This window comes from Erigeron canadensis, chromosome 1 (genome assembly GCF_010389155.1).
Source record: "Erigeron canadensis isolate Cc75 chromosome 1, C_canadensis_v1, whole genome shotgun sequence".
NCBI classification, from domain to species: domain Eukaryota; kingdom Viridiplantae; phylum Streptophyta; class Magnoliopsida; order Asterales; family Asteraceae; genus Erigeron; species Erigeron canadensis.
In genome coordinates, this window is record NC_057761.1 from 972,231 (window position 1) to 999,356 (window position 27,126).

A 27,126-nucleotide genomic window follows, 5' to 3' on the forward strand; every position below is an offset into this window, starting at 1 on the left:
TGTATTACAAATAACCCATTCCTATATATATATATACACACGAAGGATGAGAATATAAGGCTGTCGGGTATCTAAGCTTAGGCGTGGAACACTCACATATTGTTTTTTTAATCCATAAAAATCATAAGGCCCATGCATTTATTCATTAAACAAAAAATAATAAAATATTGGTCTAAGGCAATAATTTTGACTCTTAACCTTAATCCTAAAAAGTTACATACTATAAATTATTCAAGCGCCAGTATGAGGTTGTTATGAACCCAATTTAGGTGAAAACCTCTCACATAATAATATTTTAATATTTTAAATAAATGTTTGGCACCTATGATTTTGATGGTTTAAAAAACAGGTATGTGGGAATTTTTCACCAAGCCTAACAGCCTCGTATTCCCTTCCCCAATATAACACATGCTGGATTGTATGTTTATATACTGATTACCAAATCCAAAAAAAAACAAACCAAAAACAAAAACCAGCGTGTGAAAACCCCCCGCCGGTTTGAATACAAAAACTTAAACCGGCGGCGATGCCACTACCACTCGGCGAAGGCGAAATCGATATGATGATTGATGCCGACGATCCTCCACATGAGCTCCTCATCCTTTCATCGGGGAAACCCAACCGTCACGGACCGGAAAATGATATAGATTATGGACTAATAACGGAAACAGAAGCTGAAATTAATAAAATTCTTACAAAGAAAAGAGCAACTCTAAAAACCAGGGGTGATAGATTACCGGACAAAGGAGAAAAACTCAGGGCAGATATTCGCCGATGTGAAGCCGAACTCGAAAGAAGAGAAAAATTTTATAGCAAAAAGGTTTTTACTTTTTGACCTACATTTTCTATTATACTCAGGTTTATTATGCCTAATGTGTTAAATTTTGATCAAATGTAGCTATCCTGTATACATATATTACTACTATAGTATTGTTACCGGTTTTCGGCTTAAAGTGAAATTATGGAATGAGCCCTTAGTTTCTGCATTTACATACACTTGCTTTAGTATAATTGTGTATACCAAGTTTGCTAATTTATGATTTGGTCTTTGGTGACATGATGACAATTTTGAGGGTTAAAGTGTATTCAAACGAATATCTATAGTATGTATCCAACTATAATCTTGTTTATTTTAGGTGTTTTGACTTTCAAACTTGTAACATTGTAAGTATCGAGGTATATGTGGCATCCGTTCATGCTGCCACGTTGAGTTCATGTTGTTGGTTTGCAAGCTTTTGATTGGTCGAGTACATACAGTGTTAAAAGTTTCAAAGTTAAATACATACAATGGACATGATTATAGTTGGATACATACTATAGACATTTGTGTATAGTTGTATACATTATGAAGCCATTAACCCCAATTTTGATGGCTTATCAATTTGTGTTGTTGCCACGTCTGGTCGTCTGCTATTAATATACCGGTTATATGATGATGAGGTCACCTCATCTTTGATAAGCACAACAGCAGATGTGTGAAAGGTTTGGTCCATGTAAGAAGTTCTGATTGTCTGAAAGTATGATACACACTATAGCTAAACATGACAAGTTGGATAGTTTAAGAAATTCTTTGTCCAAATGAAATCTGCAAATTAGCTAAATAGTTTATTGGGTTTATTGTCTAGAATACTCACGGACTTTTCCATTTGTCACTTCCCGACCATCAAACTATCTTTTGTCTAATTGAGTTACTAAATTTATTTTTTTCTTTTTTCCATCCTTAGCTTCTTATATACAAAGTTATGGTTTCAAAAATGGTTTATTTTGATGTTAAATGTGTGCACTATGCACTAAAACATTAGCCTTACATACAATGGTAAATGATATATAGTAATAATTGATTTAAAAGCTGTGAATGACTCAAAAGTGACACAAAACCTTCTTTTAATGATTTAATTGAACAAAATAGTTCGATGACTTGGGAAGGATAAATGGAAAAGTACATGGGTATTCTAGGGATTTACGCAATAAATCCTTGTTTATTAAGTAATTATTTCATCGGTGTTGGAAGACATTAGTGTTCTTCAGTTGTTTTAGCTCTATGGATGAATGATTAAGTACATTATAAAGCTTTAATTTAATGGCATTATGCTAATTTGTTAAAAATTAGTGTTACTTATTATTATTTTTGCTATCAGGGTGGTGTTACCAAATGTGAAGACACTATGCAACTTTCTGATCTTAGTGATGATGGTGAGATTTTGATCATGTCTGAATCTGTACATTATGTTTCTGCTTATTCAGATTCCATAAGCTTTAAGATGGTTACTCTTGGCACAAAGATTTTGGTTTTATAGGTGCGTCACGCGGGAAAAAGAGAAGTGATCAGAAATATTTTGCAAATCTGTTTGACAAGAAGCTGGACAGGGATGTACGATACTGCAATCCCTTATTGAATTGTTTTACAAATGACTGCTTGTTATGTATCTAGTCAAGGAAGAAAGTAACATTTACGTTTCTTTTTTTTAATTTAGCAGAAGTTTTCCAGGACTGTAGATGCATTTCAAGACGACGAATTATTCAGTAAACGTGATCAAGGAAGAAGGGCCAAGAACCAAGCTGCACAATTTTCGAGTAGGGAGCGATCTACAAAGCAAACATCTTCGAGAACAAAACCATTTTCTTGTCAGACCAACAGTCCTTTGTTTTATAGTGGGAAGCACAAATTTTCAAATGGTGATAAAAAAGTCAACCGTTCTACTACCTGTTCTCTTGATTCTGACAGAGATATTTGGGAATCATTCAAAAGGTATGAAACTTCAACCTTCACCCGTCTGTAATTATCACTGGTTTCTCATAGCTTCCCTTTTAAGGAGGTGTTTTGTGTTGTCTTTTGAAAGCGATAATTTGATTATCTTTTCTCAAGTTGTTAATATTCAGTTTCTAGTGTTTGGGCATTGTGAAACTGATTCTGATTATTTGTCTTCTTTTTGTTTTGTTATCACTACTTATTTATATAGGATTTTGCTAACCTTGCCCTTAGGGCTCTAGTTAACACACAAAAAGTGTTTTACATGTTGGTTGATCATTATTTTTATTTATTTATTTATTATTATAATTTTTTTTTTTTTTATTATTATTTATTTATATATATATATATTTTTTTTACGTACAACACTTCTCTGCATTTTATCCATACCCGTCTATGATTAGCAAAGTCCTTTTTAAATCATCGTGCATGGATTTAGCTATTTCTTTAAGTGTATGTCAGTGCTTGTTGAGGTTGCAAAACTTATATGACGCTTAACAGGGAAACAATAATAGCTGTCCTTTCTCGTTATTTTACCTGTTTTGCTGTGGTAGATTATGCGAGTCTGATTATTCTCTATCCAGTAATTAGTTTCAAAATGCAAGTTCAAACACACCCTATGTAAGCCTAACATTTTAATTTCTTCGATAGGATACCTGCTCCCAAAAGCCAGCCTTCAACAAAATGGGAGCCTAGATGTGTAAGTCATTCCTGTTATGTATTTGTATGCCTGGAAAATTCTTTTTTGAATTTCAAAATGTGCTTTCTTTGCGTATACTTCCACATTTGCTCAATTTTGTATGATCTTATGTTTTATAGTCATCAGATTATCGTCTGCTGGATGAAGATGAGGATGATGAGCCTCTGGTTTGGAATTTAACACCTTGTGCAGAAAAATTAAGTGACTGGTAGTGGTACTGCTGTATTCTTTTGTTTGATATTTATTATCTCTAGACTTTAGATGTGTTTGATTGATCATATTTAAATTTTCAGCATGAAAGATGTTGAAGTCTACTACCCATCAAGGTATGTCAAATAACAATGACTCATATTTACCACTTAATGAAATTTGGAGTCAGTCATGATTAAATGCTCCTTTCACAGGGACGACCAGGATCCAGTTCAAGTTATTTACACAGACATGAAATGTCTTGATCCTGAAGCATGGCTTTCATCAGCTATTATGAACTACTATATCCGGTAAATTGTTTATTAACTATCTTGAACTATATGCTAGAAATTTGTTCAATTTATCTTCTTGGAAAAGGGAAATTTGCAAAATAAGGTCACATGTTTGCACCTGATTTGTATTTGGGGTAATGAGCTTTCAGAAAGTTGCTTACAATAACTTGCTTGTCTTGTTTGGCTAGATATCTTCAGCAGCTTTCATCTGCATCAGAAAATGCAAAATGCAATTATCATTTCTTCAATACATATTTTTACAACAAGCTCAAGAAGGTATGTACTATTACTTTCCAGTAATTTGTTTTTATATGACTAAACTATGGGTTAATAACTTGTCTGTGTGCTTTAGTTGGATTACCAGGAAGGCTCTTTCCATAAGTTCAGAAAATGGTGGAAAAATACCCACATATTTGAAAAAGCTTACATACTTCTCCCAATTCATGAAAAGTAAGCTTACAATACTTATTGGGTATTTAACAATTATTATCTATATAATTAAATGTTTTTGATGTTTTCTTCAATTCTTCGTATAGTGCTCATTGGAGCCTGGTAATTATATGTATCCCAAACAACGTAGATGAGTTAGGCCCTGTTGTTCTTCATCTGGATTCACTTGGACTACATGACAGTGAATCAATTTTTGTTAACATCAAAAGGTATATTTACATCGTTACACTACGTTAACAAGTTTATCAGAATATAATGGATTGAGATTCCGTTTTCTGTTTGATGAAAGAGCTTATAGCTATAATAAATGTTTAGCCCCATTATCCTTTGTTATAATTGTAGTTCATGTATTATTACAGCTTTCTAAAAGAAGAGTGGAGCTACCTTCAGAAATCAGATGAACTTTTGGATCCCCCCATCAAGGATGAAATCTGGGAAAACCTCGGCTGTAGAATAACTGACAGAAAAGTTAAGGTAAATTTTTCAATCAACGTGACTTCTTGATCAGTATCTTCATTTCTTATAGAAATTTCTTGCTTTGTGATTGGTTTTTGTTACTGAAGTTAGTTAACATCATGCTTATGACCATCTTTTAGATTTAAGATTATGAGATATTTTAATTTCAAATAGGTTCCAAGGCAAAGAAACGCTTTTGACTGTGGGCTATTTGTTTTGTTCTATATGGAACGTTTCATTAAGGAAGCTCCTAAGAGGTTACGAGAGGAAGATTTATCAATGGTATGCTTTCTTGTATCATTTTTTCTATCTAATTTATCAGTCATTTATATCTGTGTTTGGTACCATTAGATGGTGATCTGTGTTATTTTGGTGTTATCAGTTCAGCAAAGAATGGTTTCGTCCTGAAGAAGCTTCCAATTTAAGAGGGAAAATATATGATCTACTTGTACAAGAGTTCAAGATTGCAAAAGAGAAGGAAACCACCTTATCTCCCAAGTGTTAGCCACATTTGACATCTCAGAGAAATTGGGGTTTATGTTTTTTTTTTAATTTCTTTTGTACATATCTATCATCTTTCAGGGCTTGAAATTAGTAAAATGCCAGATTTCTAGATAGTTATGAAACTGGTCTGTTTTGCCCATGAACACCAACGTAGTTGATATTTGGATACCACTTTTGCTGGTAAGTGAAGTGACTATGCATTATGCAATATAAGCATGGAAATAGCCTTTTTTGACATCTAATTTTAGTGGTTTAATTGGATTTTAAGGCGATATAGATATCCACATATGGGTAAATCAGTGGTAGAATTAAAAAGGGTTAGTTTTTCTCCTTACATCAGGGATATATATATATATTTATATATATAGTAAAAAGATAAAATGACTATTTGTCGAGAACTATGAAAACTTTTTTCTCATTAAAATATATAGGGTTAACATTGTAATTTTGCAAAACAAATTTAAATGTTAAATAATTAAAATAAAAATACCCCTTAAATAACTCAATGTCGTAGTTATTTTTACATTTTTATTTGAATCTGAAAGTTTCAAAAAGAATCAAAACAAAAATCTCATGTTTATCTAGTTTAGTTACAAATCTATGCGGATGGTTAAACCATACGTTGAACATTTCAGTGGTTAAACCAAATTAGCAATGGATGATGTACATAAAGTGTACTTGGTTTCCTTTGATGTATATAAACAAATTGATTCCTTTATTAAAACTTGATCGTAACTTATTTTCATAATGTAAAACCATAAACAGACACCACATACTTTAACCAAAAACTACAAGGTTAACAAACTTTAGTCCTAAACTAATACTAGTTAAGTGGTTTATAGAAGATAATGTACATGAAAGTAGGTATTAGTTGTAAGAAAGCTACGGGCCCTTCTCATAAGATGAAGGCAGGCATGGAACTTACTTGACTAAGCTTAAAGCAAAAATCAAGAGCTAAGTAGGGAGGCCAAATAGCCATACTAGAAACAGAATTACTAATTGCTTTAATTCATGAATCTAATCAAGTTGCATCTTTTAGTATATGATATCTATGTTTACAGCGAACAGATAAAATACCATCAAAGTAAACGAATTGGGACTCTAGTATAATTAAATCGACTATATGCATGTCCCTAGTTACGAAAGCATAGTTGCCATAGACTTCACATTCTTAAGGGTAACATGATTTGCCAAGACATACATCATTTAAAAAAATGATATTACCACTTGCCACATCAAAGGTTTTTCTTACTAGTAAATCTAGCATACGACCATCCATACAACTGTAATAAGCTGCAGTACCAGACATAAGACTACCCAGCAGTGATCATAAGTTTTCTACCTGTATTTATGTAATTCTATCGGATAGACTAAAAGTGAAGTATCCGTATATATTCTGCATGTACATCTTCTACGCGAAACAGCATGAGACAATCACGAGAAGATCCTGCGCCTTTTCCTTTCAGGAGTTCCATGTACTTGCGCTTTCACTCCATATGTCTTTACTTGGAAATTCTCGAATGCTTCAGAAACTACTTCCACCTAAAAAGTGGAGGTATTTATGAGGACCAAATAACTCTCAAGGGTGAGTTTGTGTGAGAAAAATTATTGCTCTGTTGGGATTTGAAAGTACCAGTTCAGGCTTCTTGGAGTACACTCTCACTATCAAGTCCTGATTATATGCAGGCAGCAAGTTACTTATCTGATCTTTGCTAATTGTGAATTTCTCTTTGCTATTATAATCCTGTATGTGGTGATATGAACAACATGGGTTAAAGTGTTAAATGACCCCAACAAGGTTTGATTATCTTAGAAGAAGATAAATCTTGTTGGCGTTTTGTTAACTTTATCATTCTATATAATCAGGCAAGATAAGGTTTCAGGAATAAGAAGTTTATGTACCTCAAAGAAGTTGATGCTAGATTGGACAAACACAGAGAGATAGAAGTATGAAGTTAGAAAACTTTATTTGAAGCAAGAAAATAAATATAGAGTAGACAAGTGCTAGTAAGAAACAATTCTTAAAATGATACCTTTCAAGAGGATTGTTTCTCCCTTTTGTCAAATCAATTTTGACATTGCTCACTGCTAGATCTTCTTCTCTTAGACTAACCCCGCCAGATTTCTGAATCACAAGTAACCATCAGTAACTGTATAACCGAGGGACTAGATCGTAACAGAGTACAAGTTAGAGCACCTGTGAACAAATGATATCTTGTGCAGTGATACGTTTGAAATGGTCCAACTTATCCTTGGGAACGGTAAACTCATTGCAGAACTACCAAAAGAAAGATTAAAAAAGTTTACCTCATAAAATTAACTAAATGAGCCAAAGCACATTGCTATAACAAGTTTTTTATATAGTCAATCATTCATTAAAGAAAAACCTGATACAAGTCCCTTCTCCGAATTCTTCGAATTAGATCTCTTGATTCCTTAAGCTCGTCAGCCTCTGCAGTTTCAATCGTCTTCAATATTGAATCGTCCAACTGCAAATATTGTATTACATAGTGAGAAACAAACTTTATTTGTGTCAAGCTTTACACAAAGTAATACCTTCCAGTACTGAGATGGGTCTCGAATATATGATGAAATATGAAGATAGTTATCCGCCTTTACAAGAGCATCTACAAACATGAGTTCAATAGCCTACAAAGTGATCCCAAACAGGTTATTAACATGTTCAACTTTGAACACATTCTGTGAAATTTAAGATCAACAAACTTTGAGTTTCAACACTTACCTTCACTTTAGCATGTGTATAGACTGTGCGGTGCAGATCAGCACGGGTGTAGAACAACTTATGGACCGTCAGATCTGATCAACAATAATAAGTTAAAACACAATGGATGGAAACAATTTCTATGAAGTAATTCAATTAAATACTAACATTCCTTGGCACGATAGCAGATTTCATTGTCTATGACTTGCATAGTATCCAACAGCCTGAGAAATTCCAAAGAATTATTTGTCAAGCAACTGATTATACAAAAAGTAATAATATTGCACAGCATAAGTTTTTACCTTTCAAACTGAAAGTTGCAGCCAAGACCACAAGCTCGAGAGTCACGGACAATATAATCGAATCTGCACAGCCGAAATAGAAAATAAGAGTCGAATTTTGTTATTCACTCATAACAAACAGTTGATTTTGTAGGTCTTGGACAAGTAAATTACATACTTATCAACATCTATGCCATTTCGACCATTTGCAACAATGTCATATAAGAAAACCTTCTCTCTTGAAGTCTGCACAGGCTGAATAATGGCAAATGATGATGCATTAGATAGTGAGACAGACCCAATACAAAGGCTTCACTTCTTAACACAGAAGTAACTTCAGTTGTTATTTCTTACTTTTACAGCCTTTTCAGAAGCAGCCATGATCATGTCCTGTAAAAAGAAAACGATATACCATTTGTAACCAGACAATACATACAAACAATACAAGACAGACTTCTTTATACAAGTAAAACAAGGTAATAAAAAGGTGTGCTATGAAAAATAACCTTCACTTTCTTCAGGCGTTCAGAATCAATATCTATGTAATGTTCATCAACCATGTAGTCTATCATGTGCAAAGACATATCTTCATGGGACCTGAAAAAATCATCAATTAATTTGACACTAGATGGGTAAAACAATTCATCAGACCTGAACTTAAAAGTATCAAAGAAACATAAAACCACTTTAATCAGCTCATTAAAGAAAGACATGATGAAAAAAAACCAAGATACATTTAACATCCTCAGTTACAGGTCACCATTTTACAACAAAGTAACAAACAAGTGAAGTTGGCAAATAAAGTGCAAACAAATTGCATTGCACAAACAAGAAAGGAACAACTTCTGGGAATAAAAGACAAAAGCTGATTAAAATAGAACAAACAAATGAAATTGGCAAATATAATGCAGAATGATTGCATTGCACACGCACGAAAAGAACAACTTCTGGGAATAAAAGACAAAAGATGATTAAAATGAGTATTCACCCTTTCTTAGACTTATAAAATCATCATGAATATAGTTATGGGTACTTAGAAACACAGCTTTAGACAGATGCACTATGTGAATTACTGATAGAATTACCATGTAGAGCCTTCAATAACCTGAGGAAGAAATTCTCTTTCAAACAAATGGCTGAATGGCCCGTGACCGACATCATGCAATAAACCTACAGATGATAAACCATAGGAAATAATAGAAACAGAAAAGCATATGCAGTGATATTAGACATTTAGACCACAGAAACTTAATTACCAGCAAGTTTTACAGTCTGTATATCTGAGTGATCAATGTCAAGCTCTAACCCCTGCAATCCAGTCATTGTTAATACATAAGTATTTACAAACAGGATTAAGGATATCGCCATGCAATCAAGATGTATTTCTCACCTGATGTGCCTTGATTTTTTCAACTGCAGTACCAGCAAGCCAATAAACACCAACTGAATGCTCAAACCGAGAATGTACTGCTCCAGGATATACCATGTGTGATAGACCTGTTGAAAATAAACTTGGCATAAAACAGCAAACAATTCAAGCTGATGACGATACCACAGACCAGGTACAGCTAGAATATATTTAGAGCCCCGTAGCTTCAGAACTATTCTTAGGGTGTACAATTAAGCTAAAAACAACTAACAGTTCACCAGTAACCTTATCTAAACGAAGACAGAGAACAAACAACAATGCTGTGAATGGTTAAATACTTACAACCTATGTAAATCCAACTACTTGATCTTTAATGCAGAAGATATTGTCTTTGAAGGCTTGATATGACATATAAATGATTTTACACACTGCAATTATATATAAGTTAAGAACATGCATCATAAGTTCCTCCCAACATTCACTCCACCAACAGGACATCCTATTTCTAGGTCCACCAGTAAGTATAAGTGTTTGCTCATCTTCACCAATAATATCTAATGAGATATATTAAAGTACTTGATATAAACAGACTATCATCAACATTGTATTTATGGGGAAAGCATTAATACTAACATAACTCCAGATGGAAATAATATTAACATAACGTAAGATGAAATATATAACATATCCATATATAACTTTTGTTTTGGTTTAAGTAGTTTCTCTGGAAGGAGGTATTAAACTACAGTGATGGATCATTAAGAAAATTATACCCACAGAACACAGTTATAAAGCTACAGTGACAGGCAATATAGGAAATCTCCCATAGCTTCCGACAAATGAAGATAAAAAAATAAAATAATTTATAGTAACAAACTAACAATAGTTTTTATCAAAAGCAAAGTCAAGGCTTACCAAGTTGCTTCAGATCCCGAAGCCTGACAATGTTGAAAAGTTAGGGGAGTTTATTGTTTTAAAGGACAGGTTTGAACAAGTATCTTCAAAATGCACAGACTTACCTTTGGAACTGCTCAGTGTCGATAAATTTCAGAGCAAGCTACAATTCCAAAGAACAAACTTTTAAAATTCAATCTAATGTGATCTCAAAAATCATGTTCAGCAGAGACGAATTTTATGAAACATAACATCCAAGAAAGAAAGAAACAATTCCAAAAGAGTAAATAACATTCAAAATGTAGCTAGCAAGATTCATGATAAGCTGTGGTACAGAGGTTATTGCATAAGATAAATACTCAACATTCTAGCAATTTACTATAGAGAACGACTAGCAAAATCTAACAGAAGCCTATCAAACATCTTAGCCACTCATAAACATGTATTTCCTTCTCTCTGTTCAAATTCTTTATTTCGACATTTTCTATAAAGTCTAAACAATATTATCAAATCTTATGACTTAGTTCAGACCAATATTTGACTTACACCGAAACTAATCTCACTAGTGAATGTGATAGCAAAAATTTGCAGCTGGAAAAACTTAACAACAAATGCAACAACCTGAATTTAATTTGAATTATATCTGTAGTAATCCGATATAGTTACACTTTGCAGATTTGACTTAGATACACGACGGTAGAACTTACGCAATCACAATCATATCTCTATATATTGATTTCTAGTCTTCTAGTGAATGTAATTCAAAATCTACACATCATCAATAACTTAACAACAAACTCTGCAACTTCAAAATTAAATCAAACAGGCAGTCAAATGGAACCTAACTAGACATTAATTTGATTATATCCTAATTTCCTAATTAGCGATACACTAAACCTACAATTATCCACAGATAAACACATAGATACATACATATACATATAATATATATTAGTATATGTATAGATATTGCAGAATTAAATATGAATTAAATAAACACCGATGTAATAACCTGGCTAGAACAACATGTTCAAATACATAGCGATATGTAACTGAAATAAACTAATAATTAATAAAATTCTACAGTATAAACTTCAGAAACTCATAAAAACAGTTACATTTGAAACTAATTAAAAATTAATAGCCATTTACATACACACACACATATATATATACAGATGAATATATATATATATATAATGATAAAAGAGGGAAGAGATATGATACAGGATCGAGATAAATGTTGCCGTGAACGTTATCGTGAACGTGCTTCCACAAGCGTTGATCCTCCATTGACGGCGAAGCAGTGTTGTCACCTCCGTTACCGTTACGGAAAGCTCCCATTCACAGTAACCGTCGCCGTTAAGTTGAAACAGCAGAGAGGAAATTTTTTAGAGAGAGAAAGTGAAAAAAGTGTGAATTGATAGCAAATAGAATTTTATTTATAGGGAGGAAGGGAAGGGAAGGGAAGGAATATTGCTGGAATTTCGGAGTGGTGGGAGAGGCGCCAAATTAAAAATAACAAATTAATTAGAAATGGAAATATTTGTAATGTGAGGTGTTTGATAATATGAACCACAACCTTGAGGGATGTACCAATGACGCTGGTATTTATTAAATGCACCCTTTTACTTTCAAAACCTGTTAATTAGAGGACCCGTAATAACCGTTTGGACAAAATGATACTCGAGCAAGTCTTTAAATTTGAATTTTTTTAAGATATGTGAAATTATTAATACCATTTTCACTATGAAATAAAAATTATTTTGATCAATGACTATCTTATTCAGGTATATTTATCAACAACTAAAAAGAATTAGTTAAACATATCAGTGTGTTTGTTGTTTAAATAACCAAAAGCTGACGTTTGGTGAAACCAAACCGCTATCCATCATGATTTTTAATTTTTACATTCTTTACATCATAATTTTATAAAAGAATTACACATAACACGAATGGTAAAAGATACTTATATCTACCATTTAATTAAAATATTAAATTGGCGATTTTCAAGACCTATGTATAAAAAAAATTTGGGAGTTATTATTTTTTGGAAGGTAAGTTTCGCTTGAAATTTTATGTTGCGAACTTGCGATTTGACAGCGAGAGGCTTAACATATGTTATCTTTTTTAGAACGACGTGTTAATTTGTTAGTGGTTCGAACACTAGCAATAACATCCAAGTGGGCAGTATGCTAGCGGTTGGAAATCGAAGGCGCCCCTGGAGACCAAGGGTGCAAACAACCCACACATGTCTGAAAAGGTAAATGTCCGAGACCATGAGGAATTGAGATTCGATCTCTGGTCTCTCAGCCAACATCCTCTCCCCCGAAATCCCTGTCCGCTCAAACTTGAATCTGGGTATATCCAAGTCAAGCCTTCATGGAAAGACTATCTATATCTCAAAGTTGATTGAATAAGGATTTAAAACTTAAACCTACAGGTCACCAAGGAAATTTCAAACCACTACACCAACTTATTAATTTATTATCAAATGTTAGTAATATTACTTAGGTCCGTCTGATTGTATGCTTAACAAAAGAATCCTTGGATGATCGGATTACTTCATTATGAAATTATCCATGTTTAACGAGTTTACTTTAAATTAATAAACTTTTTTTTTCTTTTTTTATGCATATAAGTAAAACTATAATCTATAGTTTAGTTGAAAATATGTAACTTTTGTTATAAATTGACACATATTATAACCAATGCCGTCTCTGAGGAATTATAGACCTCGGCCGAGAAAAGAAAAAGGAGTCCCGGAGGATAGATACAATAATTATAATTATACAAACTAAGATATAAAAACGATGATAAATATTATAGCAAATTGGTACGCGAGTTTTTTTTTGTTAAGTACTATTGTTTAATTTTTGGATAATTATTAAGATTTGTAACGGGCTTAATTTATAACATATATTCTTATATAAATACATAAAAAGTTGGGCCCTCTTAAAAAATCGGACCTCGGCCGGTTGTTCACTTCGTCCTATGCCTAAACCCCCCATGATTATAACAATGGCTAACACTTTCAATTAAACTATAGATTAAAGTTTTGCATAAATGGTCGTAAATTGTAAACTGAAAGCTATTTTCGAATTGTAAAGTAATTTAAAGAAAAATCAAACTCGTTGAACATGGATCATCATAAGATGCAAATTCGTAGCATTCAAGGATTCTCTTATCAATAGGACCTACATATACTATAAAAATATTGGATTTTGGTATTCAAGATACAACCGAAGCATTCAAACAATAATCTATGACCAATAAAAATTTCTAGCAACCGAACTCGTCACAGGGACCATCTTGTACAAATAAAGTACAAACATATCTTTGAAGATTTTCACAAAGGTAAATGGATGGTAGGCTCAAAATAGAACCTCCCTATTAGGGAGACACGAGAAGTATTGACAACCTCAATTAATATACTTTCTTGAATAAAAACTCCAACCTTGGAAGGAGAGAAATTTGGGAGAAATCACTTTGAATGTGTCTTTTCGATTGAGTGTGGTATGTAGTTTTTGCATGTTTTGGAAGAATGATGGCATAATTTTCAAGTTTGACCTCCTATTATTTATGCTAGAAAGACTGTTTTCTGAATGCACCTAAAATAGATTAACACATTCGAGAATAAGAAATCAAAATTCTAAGCTCAATCTCCAGAGGTAAAAACATTAACTCTTGATCAAAGCGTAAAAAAGTCTTTTTTATATGTACATTATATTATCAATCGATATTTTTTGTCTTATTTTCGATTAGAAGTTATTAATTTAAGTGAGGAAAACTGCTTTTAAAACAAAGCGGCATTTATGTACATTATAAATTGTCAAAGGTGAATAACTAAATAAGTAATAAGCAACTTGATTTCAGATCATTTTGCAATAACTTTTTAAAGTTATTTAAAAGTGTATGATATATCATAAATAGTGAATACAAGTCATGTCATATAATACGCATTAGAAAAAAAAGTAGTATACCTAATATAGTGGGTCAGTCAAATAACTTCGTTATAATGCTTTGATATAGGCATATAGCTTTTTGTTAAGTGTCACATTTGTATTGTTTTTTCAAATAAATCATGCCAAATTATAAGCATGAAAATATATATTAAGCAATTTTCGTTTTGTTACACGATAAATGTCAATTATATAATACACTACATAATCAAATATTAACTGGAGAGCTAAAAAGAGTTCTTAAAACTAAAAGAAGCATTTGTGTCAATATAATAAGTGTTGAGGGTGAAATTAATAATTAAGGACAAAAAGAGGGTAATGTCACTATGTATACGCAATCATTCAAAAGGGGAAACAAGCAAAAGGAAAACGGTGGAGTAAACAATGGATATTCTCCTTTCTAACACGTTTTGGTTTGTTTGGATATTTTACTATTTAAACATGTTACATATCATTTGTTCCTTCCACATGATAATATGAAAGATTGGGTTACACTCGATCTGAGTGTCTTAAATTGGCAGGTTTTATAAAATTAGTCGTAGGTAGGTACCACAATAAAGAGCGTCTCCTTTAGCAAGTTACAAATTCTATGGAGAAAATAAAAACATTGTTATTAAGGGCAAGGGGTAGTCGGCTTATTTTATCGGCAAAAACTATTGGCAAGTATCGACAAATCGGCATCCTATAGCGCTTGTATCGGCAAGTTTCGGCAAGCAAAATCGGCTAGTTTTGGCTTGTTTCATCGACATGTTTTGGCCGATGCAAGTGAACGTTGGGTGATATATATATTAATTGTTTATGACTTTTGCGTGCATCAAGGCGAAGTTGCCATGTTCTTATTGGATACAATATATATTATTATTAGTATAATTATTATTTTATTGGTTATAGATAGATAGTACAGCCACATGCTGATAGAACCGAACTAGCCACTACACCCACATATTTGGCTCTTTTTGGTAGATTTTGGAAAAAAAACCTTACAACCACATGGCATCTTTTTATTGGCTGATTTTTTACCAATTTGCCACAAGTGTGGCACTACACCCTTGCCCCTTATGTTACTAAAAAAATAATGATATACATTACATATTTACACGGTGTAACTAAATGCACTTGTGTCTTATATTTTACTTTTTTAACAAAAAACTTCTATTATTTTATGGGTATATATACACACATTTTGACTTTGATGACCAATAAAGCTTAAGAAACAACACACGCTATAACAACAATAATACCCAATCACATCAAAAATGAAAATACGAAAAGTGAGATAACAACAGTACCTAATCACATCAAAAATAGAAATATAAAAAGTGAGATGTGTATGGTCATTAATTTGCCAAACAATAAAAAACTGTTTCTAGAAAGACATTAACTCCCACAAACTACAATATGTTAATGACTAAATTGTTAAAGTATGCAACACCTTCATCACGTGGGAATTTTCAATTTCTAAGCTATTTAATTTATGTTTAATTGTTATTTGCTAGAATAAAGTGGGTTACCTAGTCTTATGGGTTGTCCTAGTTTTTAGGAATATGGAGTCATGGGTAGTCAGTTGAGTAAGTCATGGAGTCATGAGTTGAGTAAATCATGGAGTCATGGAGTCATGCTTTTATCTTTTAGTTTATGTTTGTAAGCCTATATAAGGCCATGTTTTGTTTTTCATTAATCATTCAGAAAAAGCACATTTACAGTGCAAATCGTGAGTCTCTTTTATTTCACTTCTTTATTCATTGTGAGTTGTATTACCTGCTATTGAGAGTTGTACTTTTCCTTTCCAAAGTAACATATCAAACACTACTTGTTTGATCCTTTGTTCAACAATCTGGTATCAGAGCTAGGTTGGTACATCTCTGTCTATTCATATAACTAAGATGGGTGATCTTCAAGTCGTTGGTGGAATCAAGAAACTCAACAATCAAAACTACAACTCCTGGTGTACATGTATCATGTCTTACATGGAAGGCCAAGACTCGTGGGAGGTGGTAAATGGGAATGCTGAAACGCAACCAGAAACTGAAGATGCTAACGGGGTGTTGCGGAGATGGAAGATCAGAACGGGTAAAGCAATGTTTGTTTTGAAGACAACTGTTGAAGATGATGTGCTTGAGCATATCTGTGATGCGAAAACGCCGAAGGAGGCTTGGGATACATTCGCCAAGCTGTTCTCAAAGAAGAACGATACGAGACTTCAACTCCTTGAGAGTGAGTTATTATCGGTAACGCAGCGTGATATGACAATCGCACAATACTTCCACAAGGTGAAGTCGATATGCCGAGAGATTCTGATTTGGATCCAGAGGCTCCAATTGGTGATGCCAGAATGAAGCGAATCATCATTCACGGGTTGAAGCCAGAATTTAGGAGTTATACAACTGCTATACAAGGATGGCAAACCCAGCCGTCACTTGTAGAATTCGAGAATTTACTAGCTGGTCAAGAAGCATTAGCTAGGCAAATGGGAGGAGTCTCACTGAAGAATGAAGAAGAGGCACTCTATGCCAATAAAGGCAAGCGAAATTCGAAGCAGCATGGTGATGGTGGATCAAAAAAGAATGATGACAAGGCCAACAATAAAGAAGGTGAAAGAAGAAATTATATAGGTGAAGGTTCAAAGAACCGGTTCTATGGCAAAAAGCCTGTACCACGGTGTTACACCTGTGGTAAGAAAGGTCATTTGGCGAAAAACTGTCGTTCAAAGACGGTTGTAGAAAGCAACAATGCTACGTCCAAAAGCGAAGATGAATGGGATGTCGAGGCATCATTTGCTGAAGATGAAGATGAGCTAGCTCTTGCGACAACAACGTCAAGTAAGATTGATTATGAGCACGACTGGATCGTCGACTCAGGTTGTTCCAACCATATGACCGGTGATAAAAACAAGTTGAAAAACATATCAAAGTACAAGGGGAATCGAGTTGTGGTGACAACAAACAACTCAAAATTACCAATTGCACATGTTGGTAATATTGTAGTCTCTCCCAATCATGAAGATACAGAGGTGCAACTCAAAGATGTTTTTCATGTATCAGGTATGAAGAAAAATCTCCTCTCAGTTCCACAAATAACATCCTCTGGTCAATTTGTTTTATTTGGTCCAGAAGATGTGAAAGTTTATAGAATTGTGGAGATTATTGGTGAACCAGTTATGATGGGATAACGCATGCAGTCAATGTACGTGATGTCAGCAGAAACTGCATTAGTTGACAAAGCAACAAGAAATGAAACGACAGATTTGTGGCACATGCGACTTGGTCATGTTAGTTACTCCAAGTTAGAAGTAATGATGAAGAAGTCGATGTTAAAGGGACTTCTAGAACTTGAAGTGAGAAAAGGTACAGTTTGTGTGGGCTGTCAATACGGGAAAGCACATCAGTTGCCATATGAAGAGTCAAAGTTCAAAGCAAAAGAACCATTAGAGTTAATCCACTCTGATGTGTTTGGACCAATCAAGCAACCCTCCATTGGAGATATGAAGTATATGGTGACCTTCATTGACGACTTTTCGAGGTATGTGTGGGTTTATTTCATGAAAAATAAATCTGAAACTCTTGCAAAATTTAAAGAGTTTAAAAAGTCAGCAAAAGCGGAGACCCGCAAAAGTATTTTGTGCTTACGTACCGATAATGGAGGAGAGTACACTTCAGATGAGTTCTTAAATTTTCTTCTCGAGATGAAAATTCGCCGTCAGTTTACGTGTGCCAACACACCACAGCAAAATGGAGTTTCCGAGAGAAAGAACAGACACCTGGTAGAAATATGTCGAAGTATGCTTCATGCAAAAAATGTTCCAGGGAGATTTTGGGAGGAATCAATGAAGACTGCAGCATTTGTGATCAATAGGCTTCCTCAGCAAAGGTTAGCTTTTATCTCTCCATATGAAAAATTGTGGAATATAAAACCTACTGTTGGTTATTTTCGAGTATTTGGATGTGTATGCTATGTATTTGTTCCTGCTTACCTACGTAACAAACTGGAGAAAAAGGCTATTAGATGTATCTTTGTGGGATATGATGATCAGAGAAAAGGGTGGCGATGTTGTGACCCAACAACTGGGAAATGCTACACATCTCGAAATGTTGTGTTCGATGAAGCTTCTTCTTGGTGGTCCTCTAACAAAGAGGTACTACCAGATTCTGGTATGTTCAAAGAGAAGTTAGAAGAAACAGAAATCAAGATAGTTTTAGATGAAATTGAAGCTCCAGATGGTAATCAAGAGATAGAAAAAGATGCTGGTCAAAACCCGTGGCAAACGAGTATGTATCAAAGGCAAGAAGAAGGCGGACCAAATGAACCAGCATTAGCAAATCCCCTCAGAAGATCGACTAGAGTCCGTAAGCAAAATCCTAAGTATGTCAATGCCGCCATAGTAGAAACAGAGCCAAAAGAACCAGATACTTTTGAAGAAGCTTTTCAACATGAAAAATGGAGAAGAGCTATGGAAGAAGAACTCGATGCACTCAAAAGAAACCAAACTTGGGAGCTCATGCCAAAGCCCAAAGATGTGAAGCCTATCTCTTGCAAATGGGTGTACAAGCTAAAGCATCGAACTGATGGTTCAATTGAAAGGTATAAAGCTCGTTTGGTGGCTCGTGGCTTCTCTCAACAATATGGACTGGACTATGATGAAACGTTCAGTCCAGTTGCAAAGCTTACAACCATATGTATTCTATTAGCATTGGCATCAAGCAAAGGATGGAAGTTGTGGCAAATGGACGTGAAAAATGCATTTTTACATGGGGAGTTGGATCGAGAAATCTACATGGATCAACCAGCGGGTTTTCAAAGTAAAGATCATCCAGAATATGTTCTCAAGCTCTGAAAGGCGCTTTACGGGTTGAAACAAGCACCGCGGGCTTGGTATGGTAAGATTGCTGAATTTCTTACTTTTAGTGGTTATTCAGTGACATCTGCAGATTCTAGTTTGTTCGTGAAAACTAAAGAAGGAAAGTTAGCTATTGTGTTAGTATATGTGGATGATTTAATTGTCACAGAAGATTATGAAGAAGAAGTTTTTCAAACGAAAGAGAACCTATCAGTTCGTTTTCAGATGAAAGAGCTTAGGCCTTTGAAGCATTTCTTGGTCTGGAGATTGATTATAATGAAGAGGGGTTGTTTCTTCATCAGCAAAAATATTCACGTGACCTGCTAAAGAAGTTTGGAATGGTTAATAGCAAGCCAATCTCAACACCTATGGAGCCACATGCAAAGATTTGTGCTCATGAAGGTCAAGACCTGGAAGATGCAACAATGTACCGACAGTTGGTGGGTAGTCTCATCTACTTAACCTTAACAAGACCAGATATCTCTTTTGCAGTTGGTGTGATGAGTCGTTATATGCAAAACCCGAAGAAGTCTCATTTGGAGGCGGTTCGTAGAATTCTCATATACGTGAAAAGTACACTCGGTTATTGTATTATGTTCAAGAAAGGTGGAGATTGCAGACTAGTGGGCTACTGTGATGCTGATTATGCAGGTGACCACGATACCCGACGTTCAACTGCAGGTTATGTGTTTTTGTTAGCGTCTGGAGCAATCTCTTGGTGCAGCAAAAGACAGCCAACTGTGTCTTTATCAACTACCGAGGCCGAGTACCGGGCAGCAGCTATGGCAGCTCAAGAGATCACTTGGATCATGCTACTATTAAAAGAGCTGCATCAAACAACCGAGTATGGTGTTCCACTGTACTGTGACAACTTATCGGCAATACGATTGGCTGAAAATCCAATTTTTCATGCAAGAACTAAGCATGTGGAAGTTCATTATCATTTCATCAGGGAGAAAGTTCCGCAAGAAGAAATTAAGTTGGAGCATGTTGGAACAGGAAGTCAAGTTGCAGATTTGTTTACAAAAAGCTTGGATGGCGTCAAGTTGAAAAGCTTCAGTGAGCATCTTGGCTTGATGGGCAGAGTTGGTGTTGAAGGGGAGTGTTAAAATATGCAACACCTTCATCACGTGGGAATTTTCAATTTCTAAGCTATTTAATTTATAAGGCCTATATAAGGCCATGTTTTGTTTTTTTATTAATCATTTAGAAAAAGCACATTTACAGTGCAAATCGTGAGTCCCTTTTATTTCACTTCTTTATTCATTGTGAGTTGTATTACTTCTTTATTCATTGTGAGTTGTATTACCTGCTATTGAGAGTTGTACTTTTCCTTTCCAAAGTAACATATCAAACACTACTTGTTTGATCCTTTGTTCAACATAAATGAGTATGGATGAAATGTAGAGGGGCCAATATTCTTATATCTTTGAACTTCAGTTTGATCGTTTGAGCTTATAATCACGCATGTACTGGTGTATTCTCTTTCATTGATAATCGATCCAAAAGTTTCAATAATTTATGCACAAAATCTATGTATAGAAAAAAAAAAATCAAAGATGATTGAAGAATGCAACCGAAGAGATATCGTATCTGGCTTACCCTTTTTGTATGTACCTCAAAACTGATTAATATAGATTAGCTAATTCATACCATTTATTATCACTCACATTCGGAAGGGGAACCAGGATTTTTGATTAGGGACTTGACGACAATAAGTATACTATTTTAAGTTTCTAACATCACAACAATATTAGTTTGTAATTAAGAGGAAATTCGGTATAGATTAGTAACTACATTATATTGGCAGATTCCGCAATAATTCTACTATAAGTCTATAACGCACTTTTGTTGTAAAGTACTAAAGTGCACTACGGAATATTTTTTTTTCAAAATTAGAGACTATTGAGACATTTGATGAGTTTAAAATTTCTATTATTCTCAGTTTCATTTGAGCTATTATAAACCTTCGAGTAACTCACACCTTAAAAATTTGATCTATTATGGAGTAAATAATCTTGTTTGCAGTAATTAGTTAAGCCCAATTTGAAACAATGTTTGGATCTTTTCTGTGGGGTTATAGACACCGCTTCCAACGTTCTCTCTCGTTCCCACCACTACTTCTGCACCACCACACACACAATTTTCAAAACTTTTAGCTTTTTGGGAGCAATGTCATTCATACAGTATCAGTATGTGCGGAGTATCCGGGTATATTAAAATCTAGTATGAACTATTAGTCTATTACTAGGTGTTAACGACCGTCACCGAAAGTACTTGTAGGGAGAAAAATTGGACTAGTTGAGGGCTAAGTCTCCCCAAGACCCCTTATAGCCTATGCTAATGTGACCTAACACCGATCACCTTACGAGTTACAATATCGATGGTCGACGAAGTTGGTTGCCAAATACTTCTTACCGATTATATTCTTACTAAAGAATTATAAAGTGATCTACATTACACGCACACGATTCTAGTTTTTCATTATACAATTGAGAATGTTGGTTTGGAGTGAAAAATATAAATTTCAAAGCGAAATTGTGGATCAAATTATTTAATATGAATTTTTACTAGGTTGCAATTAACTTTTATCAAGGACAAAGCTTGTTAAACATTTTTCTAATGTCAATATGAATTGTATGTTAAAACTCAACAACTTTAGCTACAAAAACCCTTTTCTAGATCTAACATGGTTACAAAAGTAATCAGCATTTTATAAAAGTGACGGGGTGTTACCAATTTAATTGAAAATGTTTTCTAAAATGAAACTCCAAAAATCGATGACCAAACAATCTATGTCCATGAGCCATGTAAATTTTACCAAATTTGAAATTTCAAAGACATAAAGTCGCAAGTATTTAGTCAGTTGTTGTTTTATCGTCGGTCATTTTAATTTCTTTATATATTCTCCAACCCTTTAAATAGAAATCCTATATTAAAGTACTCAATAGAAATGTAAAGCATCAAGCGTTTGTAGTCCAACGGTTAGGATAATTGCCTTCCAAGCAATAGACCCGGGTTCGACTCCCGGCAAACGCATCACTTTATTTTTGTTTTTTAACATAACTATTTAATTTTGGATTCATAAGTTTTGTTGGTAGAAATCCCCCATTTTAATCAATTTTTACACCTTTCATTCTAAAAGTGAAAAGCTTATAATGAAAATTTCCAGCGTCTCACACTTACCAATCTTTCAAATTTCGTCCCTCTTCAAATGATGTTTAATATAGGTCGTTAAGTCGTCATATACTCATATGCATTGTTGTAAAACTCACCGAGTAGAGCCGAGTATTTTCCGAGTACTCTCTACAAGGTAAGGTGTCGAGTCGGCCGATTACTCCGAACACTCCCCGACTTTGCCACTTTGACCCCGAGTACTCACCGCATACAACCGAGTACTCCCAACTCGCCCGTCAACCAACCTGAGAACGATTAACGACTTCCGCAACCTTGCTCATATATGACCTTATCTTCACGTCGAGGGGTATTTTTGTTTCTAACAGTTATTTTCACATCATTTCCAAAATATTCACCAGTGACTTTCGAAAAATGTTAGGAGAATAACACCTCTCACGTGAACGTCGCGTGTAATGACTTAACGAGCTATATGTAGTCTTTTTTTCCTTTTTTTTTAAGAATAAGTAACACCGATCTCGTTTTATTTTCTTCAACAAGTTAACAATGACACAATCGTTGTGTAATAGACTAAAAATATACATCACATGACCGAAAACAAACATGATATGTCCTGAAATTTCTTATCGAACAACGAGATTTCGAATAATGAAGCCTAAGTAGTCAACATCTGAACTACATACACGTAGGCTCAAAATGAGTCACAAGAAGCATGTGGCCAGAGGTACTGGGGTAATATATATTCTCAAAATATCGTGCATGTGAAATTACTTCAAAGCATGAGTTGAATTTGTGATAATAATTGATAGAAAGAGTGTTTATTTGATTTCTGATCGATTTTTTGCATATTTACTCACCCTTTAGATGGTACAACAAGACAACTATAAGTCACGAATATGAATATGACATGATATTGTACATTTCACTAAATCATAAATATTTGACATGACACATCTGTTTAAATCTTCTATTCAACCGTAATCAATCCATGACACGATATGCAACTCTTTCGCAATTGGATTTGTTTTTTGTTTGAATAATAAACGGATATTCTATTCTCATTTTAAGGGTTTAGTATTTAGAAGTGTAATAAATTTTTACATTTTTTCTATTGTATGAATGTAACTTACATTTGGTGCATTGTTGGAAAAAACTTTGTAAAACTATTCAAATAATGTAACATTTTGACATGCACTAACAAATAAAATTACACGTGCTAGCTCATATAGATTGTCACATATACACTTTTACATTATTTGAACAGTTTTATAAAGTTTCTTCCTACAATGCACCAAATCTAAGTTATATTCATACAATTGAAAAAATGTAAAAGTTTCTCACACTTCTAAATACTAAACCTCTCATTTTAATTATATTTCTATATTCAACTGATCGCCTTTTTTGGACAGGTGGAAATAAAAAAGTGACAGCCTTCATTTTAAAAGAGAAAAAAAAAAAATACATCGCCTCAATAATAAGATCGAAGTAGGAAAAATCGGTCTCGAAATAATAAGACTTAAAGAATATCACATTGAATATGAATATCTGCATTAGTGGAATGAAATTTTTTTTATCAGGGAATATAACTTTAACGTTGTATTGGTTGTGCAAAGTCATACATCATCAATGTACAAGGGTACAACTATCCAGTATCCACTATGAATTATTGTATAGAACTATAATAATATAATTATAATAATATTAGTATAATTATTATTATTATCAAAACAATCATTAAAAAATAATATCAATTAACTATATATTGTTTCAGAATTTATACTCATGATGACGTACCACCTAGGAGATACACGCAGGCATTGTTATCGACTCGTAACTATTTACTCGACTTGAAAACCTGATTTTTGACTCGTGACTCGACTCGTAATAGTCAAGACATTTGTATATACTACATAATATTGTATAATTTTATATATGTGACGTATTTATAAACAAAATATAAGTTGATTATTTTAATACATTTCCAAAATATCACATATTCGATACTTTTAAGTCATAATCTTATGGTTTATCTCCAAATTCGTATTAAAATGATCAAAAATAAATTTATAACATACAAAATAATGTAACTATAAATATGATATATAATATATAACCATATTATCAAACTACAACAATTATAAGTTTGCGACTCGTAGTGACTCGTTTCAAATTCACACCGCGACTCGTAAGAGTCAGGAGAAAAAAGAGTCACACTACGAGTCGTCTCGTTTTCGGTCTAAATTGACTCGACTCGTAAGAGTCTAACAACAATGCACGCAGGGTGCATCAGAAACACACGCAGGGTTGCGTGTACATCAAAGATACACCCGACCTCCAGCAAATACGGAAAGGATTTGTGTTTATCATGAATCCCCATAATTTCGAGAAAGATAGCACCGTATCTTTTATCATTAGAAAAGATATGTTCTAAGTCTAACAAACCCTACTTGGGAAGAAAGTCACGAATTCCCTATAAATAGGGAAAAGGATGACTAAGCGAAAGGATCATACAAAAACACACATATTCGGTGTGCAAAAGGCATAACTTCACCGTAAGGGAACCGCCAACCAACAACCACGTTCCCTCTCAATTTTCCGTTCAAGATTACCGGGATTGGACATCAAACAACTCACAATTTTTTTTTTTTTTTCCTATTCAATGAAATGTCACATATACACCGTTTATTCAATATTTAACATAATGCAGAGCGCATATAGCCCAATATATCATAAAAAGTACTAATAAGAGAGAACAAAAGGTTAGATAACTATTTAATTTCGTAATATTTTACAATAACACACTAAGGTGGTGTTTATTTATAATTTGATAAATTAAGTCATGACTTAATCAAAAATTCTTAATCTATTAAGTCATAAAAATGTTTGTTTTCTTGACATTTTTTTAAAGGTGAATTTCGTTGTAAACTTCGGGTCTCGGTTCGACAGCGAGAGGTCTAGCATACGTTGTCTTAACCGGGTCCGCGCTAGAGAGCTCTCTCAAAATAGAAATGTCTATTTCAAATACCCGATGGGAAGAAAACCCCATACTAATCCGCCCGAAGGCACGACGATCAATAAGGGTAAACCCTGTCCCCTCAGACTTGAACCTAGGTATATCCAAGCCAAGCCTTTATAGAAGGGCTTCCTATGTACTTCCCAAGTCTTAAACCCAAGACCTCCTGTTTTCTTGACTTAATAAATAAAAAATAACTGTATTGACTTAATTCATATAGACGTTATTTATCCATTCACTCACTTAACCAATTTAATCATTTAATGATTAAAAAAACAAACATGCCCTAAAATGTTGTAATTTCCTAACATGATATACCAGACTAAAATAAAAATTGGAATTTAACTTTACAAAGTAAAATACAAGTTCATGAAACAATGCTACAAAGCAATCAAGATCAAATCAAAATCTGTAATAAAGAAACACTAATATCAAAACCCAGGTATCAATAAGAAATTAGCTATTTACAAATTACAATCAACCCATATTTTTTCTAATATATATTAAAAATAATAATATAAAAAGAAAGAATCACATAATTAAAATTAACACAAACTATTACTACTACTCTTATTGTTATTATTATTGTTAAACTGATAATTACAATCAAAATAATCATCATCAAGAAAATCACAACCAAAACCTAACCCTAATTCACCACCACATTCATCTAAAATCTCAATCGCAAGTTCCAATTGATCATCCAAATACCTATCTAACAAACTCATTTCCTTATTATTCACATCCTCCTTCCGCCTCTGAGGCGGCGCCGCCGCCACCACCTCCGCCGCCGGTTCCGATTTCAACCGCCGACGTCGGCAGATTCGAAAACAGACTTCGGCGGCGCAAATGAAGGGGAAAATCGCGCACACAATCGGTATGATTATCGGTGAACATAATATAAGAATTAAATAACGAAATCGGTTACCGTTGAGCCATGATTTTAGTATCAAAGCCATCGCCGCCGTCGGATTGTTGTAGTCGCCGGCGGCCGTGGTGGCCTGATCATAACAGATGTTATCGTTGACGGTCAATAAGGATTTTTGTTGATCGGATTTATTACGTGAAGTGAAAAACAAGAAATAATCGCGCATGATATATATCTATATCTATATATATAGATGGTTTTATATTAAGGTTGATTGCTTTGGGGTTTTTTTAGTAGTGTTGAAAGGAAGTCATAAAAAGATAGTGAAGTGATGAATACACCTTTTTTTGTAAAAGGATGTTTGAAATGTGAACAGGGAAGATGTAAAGTCATATATGTACAACGCTTTATGGGCAATGTACAAGTTTTTGTGTAATATTTGTTTATTTTGATTGAAGATTTTTTCATACAGAGAAAATTACCGAAATTATCAAAATTTAGAATGCTCATAGAATCCTTAACATTGTTACTAAATTCGTAAGAAAATAAAAATCAACCAATCAAATAATGTTATGTTTAAGTTCACGGGACGGGTTTCATTTCATATTGCTATGTTTAATAAAACAAAATCACTAGAATTTCAGTTGTTGTCATACTCTTCGTCTCTTCGACAATCGAGGAGTTATACAAAACTATTTTGTTGGCAT

General features: G+C 33.8%; 4 protein-coding genes and 1 non-coding gene across 7 annotated transcripts; 3 read left to right on the plus strand and 2 right to left on the minus strand.

Moving 5' to 3' along the window:
• Positions 1-458: 458 nt before the first annotated feature.
• On the plus strand, positions 459-5,578 carry LOC122579765 (ubiquitin-like-specific protease 1D). 3 transcript variants are annotated; one of them, XM_043751996.1, is made up of 14 exons: positions 459-820; positions 2,139-2,193; positions 2,283-2,371; positions 2,478-2,749; positions 3,401-3,449; positions 3,569-3,660; positions 3,743-3,775; positions 3,854-3,949; positions 4,120-4,207; positions 4,284-4,381; positions 4,468-4,590; positions 4,741-4,855; positions 5,012-5,119; positions 5,220-5,578. In XM_043751996.1, exons 1-14 carry the CDS (start codon positions 527-529, stop codon positions 5,340-5,342), a joined length of 1,635 nt encoding a protein of 544 aa, XP_043607931.1. In that variant the 5' UTR covers positions 459-526; the 3' UTR covers positions 5,343-5,578. The 3 variants fall into 3 exon arrangements, with proteins under 3 accessions (XP_043607931.1, XP_043607939.1, XP_043607947.1); XM_043752004.1 differs by having other exon boundaries at positions 3,569-3,657; XM_043752012.1 differs by having other exon boundaries at positions 2,298-2,371.
• Positions 5,579-6,527: 949 nt separating this feature from the next.
• Positions 6,528-12,120, minus strand: LOC122580431 (deoxynucleoside triphosphate triphosphohydrolase SAMHD1 homolog). Its single transcript, XM_043752707.1, has 19 exons — positions 11,835-12,120; positions 10,733-10,770; positions 10,629-10,651; positions 9,735-9,841; positions 9,601-9,652; positions 9,430-9,514; positions 8,851-8,941; positions 8,699-8,734; positions 8,523-8,599; positions 8,366-8,428; positions 8,232-8,287; positions 8,085-8,158; positions 7,898-7,990; positions 7,729-7,830; positions 7,539-7,619; positions 7,375-7,466; positions 7,244-7,259; positions 6,975-7,085; positions 6,528-6,883 (listed from the first exon to the last, which is right to left on the minus strand). Exons 1-19 carry the CDS (start codon positions 11,949-11,951, stop codon positions 6,776-6,778), a joined length of 1,422 nt encoding a protein of 473 aa, XP_043608642.1. The 5' UTR covers positions 11,952-12,120; the 3' UTR covers positions 6,528-6,775.
• A 7,651-nt stretch (positions 12,121-19,771) lies between these two features.
• LOC122583280 (secreted RxLR effector protein 161-like) lies at positions 19,772-20,512 on the plus strand. Its single transcript, XM_043755703.1, has one exon. The coding sequence runs from the start codon at positions 19,772-19,774 to the stop codon at positions 20,510-20,512; it is 741 nt and encodes a 246-aa protein (XP_043611638.1).
• A 1,858-nt stretch (positions 20,513-22,370) lies between these two features.
• On the plus strand, positions 22,371-22,442 carry TRNAG-UCC. Its single transcript has one exon. It is a non-coding gene; the product is annotated as a tRNA-Gly (tRNA).
• A 3,648-nt stretch (positions 22,443-26,090) lies between these two features.
• On the minus strand, positions 26,091-26,761 carry LOC122585621. Its single transcript, XM_043757746.1, has one exon. The coding sequence runs from the start codon at positions 26,643-26,645 to the stop codon at positions 26,097-26,099; it is 549 nt and encodes a 182-aa protein (XP_043613681.1). The 5' UTR covers positions 26,646-26,761; the 3' UTR covers positions 26,091-26,096.
• Between the last annotated feature and the right edge of the window lie 365 nt (positions 26,762-27,126).

Coding starts and splice junctions, on each gene's coding strand:
- LOC122579765 (XM_043751996.1), top strand. CDS start 527: ATGCCACTACCACTCGGCGAAGGCGAAATCGATATGATGATTGATGCC. Junction 2,750..3,400: donor ATTTGGGAATCATTCAAAAG/GTATGAAACTTC, acceptor TTTCTTCGATAG/GATACCTGCTCCCAAAAGCC. Junction 4,856..5,011: donor TAACTGACAGAAAAGTTAAG/GTAAATTTTTCA, acceptor AATTTCAAATAG/GTTCCAAGGCAAAGAAACGC.
- LOC122580431 (XM_043752707.1), bottom strand. CDS start 11,951: ATGGGAGCTTTCCGTAACGGTAACGGAGGTGACAACACTGCTTCGCCG. Junction 7,467..7,538: donor AAGATATCATTTGTTCACAG/GTGCTCTAACTT, acceptor CTTGTGATTCAG/AAATCTGGCGGGGTTAGTCT. Junction 6,884..6,974: donor ACTCCAAGAAGCCTGAACTG/GTACTTTCAAAT, acceptor TCCACTTTTTAG/GTGGAAGTAGTTTCTGAAGC.
- LOC122583280 (XM_043755703.1), top strand. CDS start 19,772: ATGGAGCCACATGCAAAGATTTGTGCTCATGAAGGTCAAGACCTGGAA.
- LOC122585621 (XM_043757746.1), bottom strand. CDS start 26,645: ATGCGCGATTATTTCTTGTTTTTCACTTCACGTAATAAATCCGATCAA.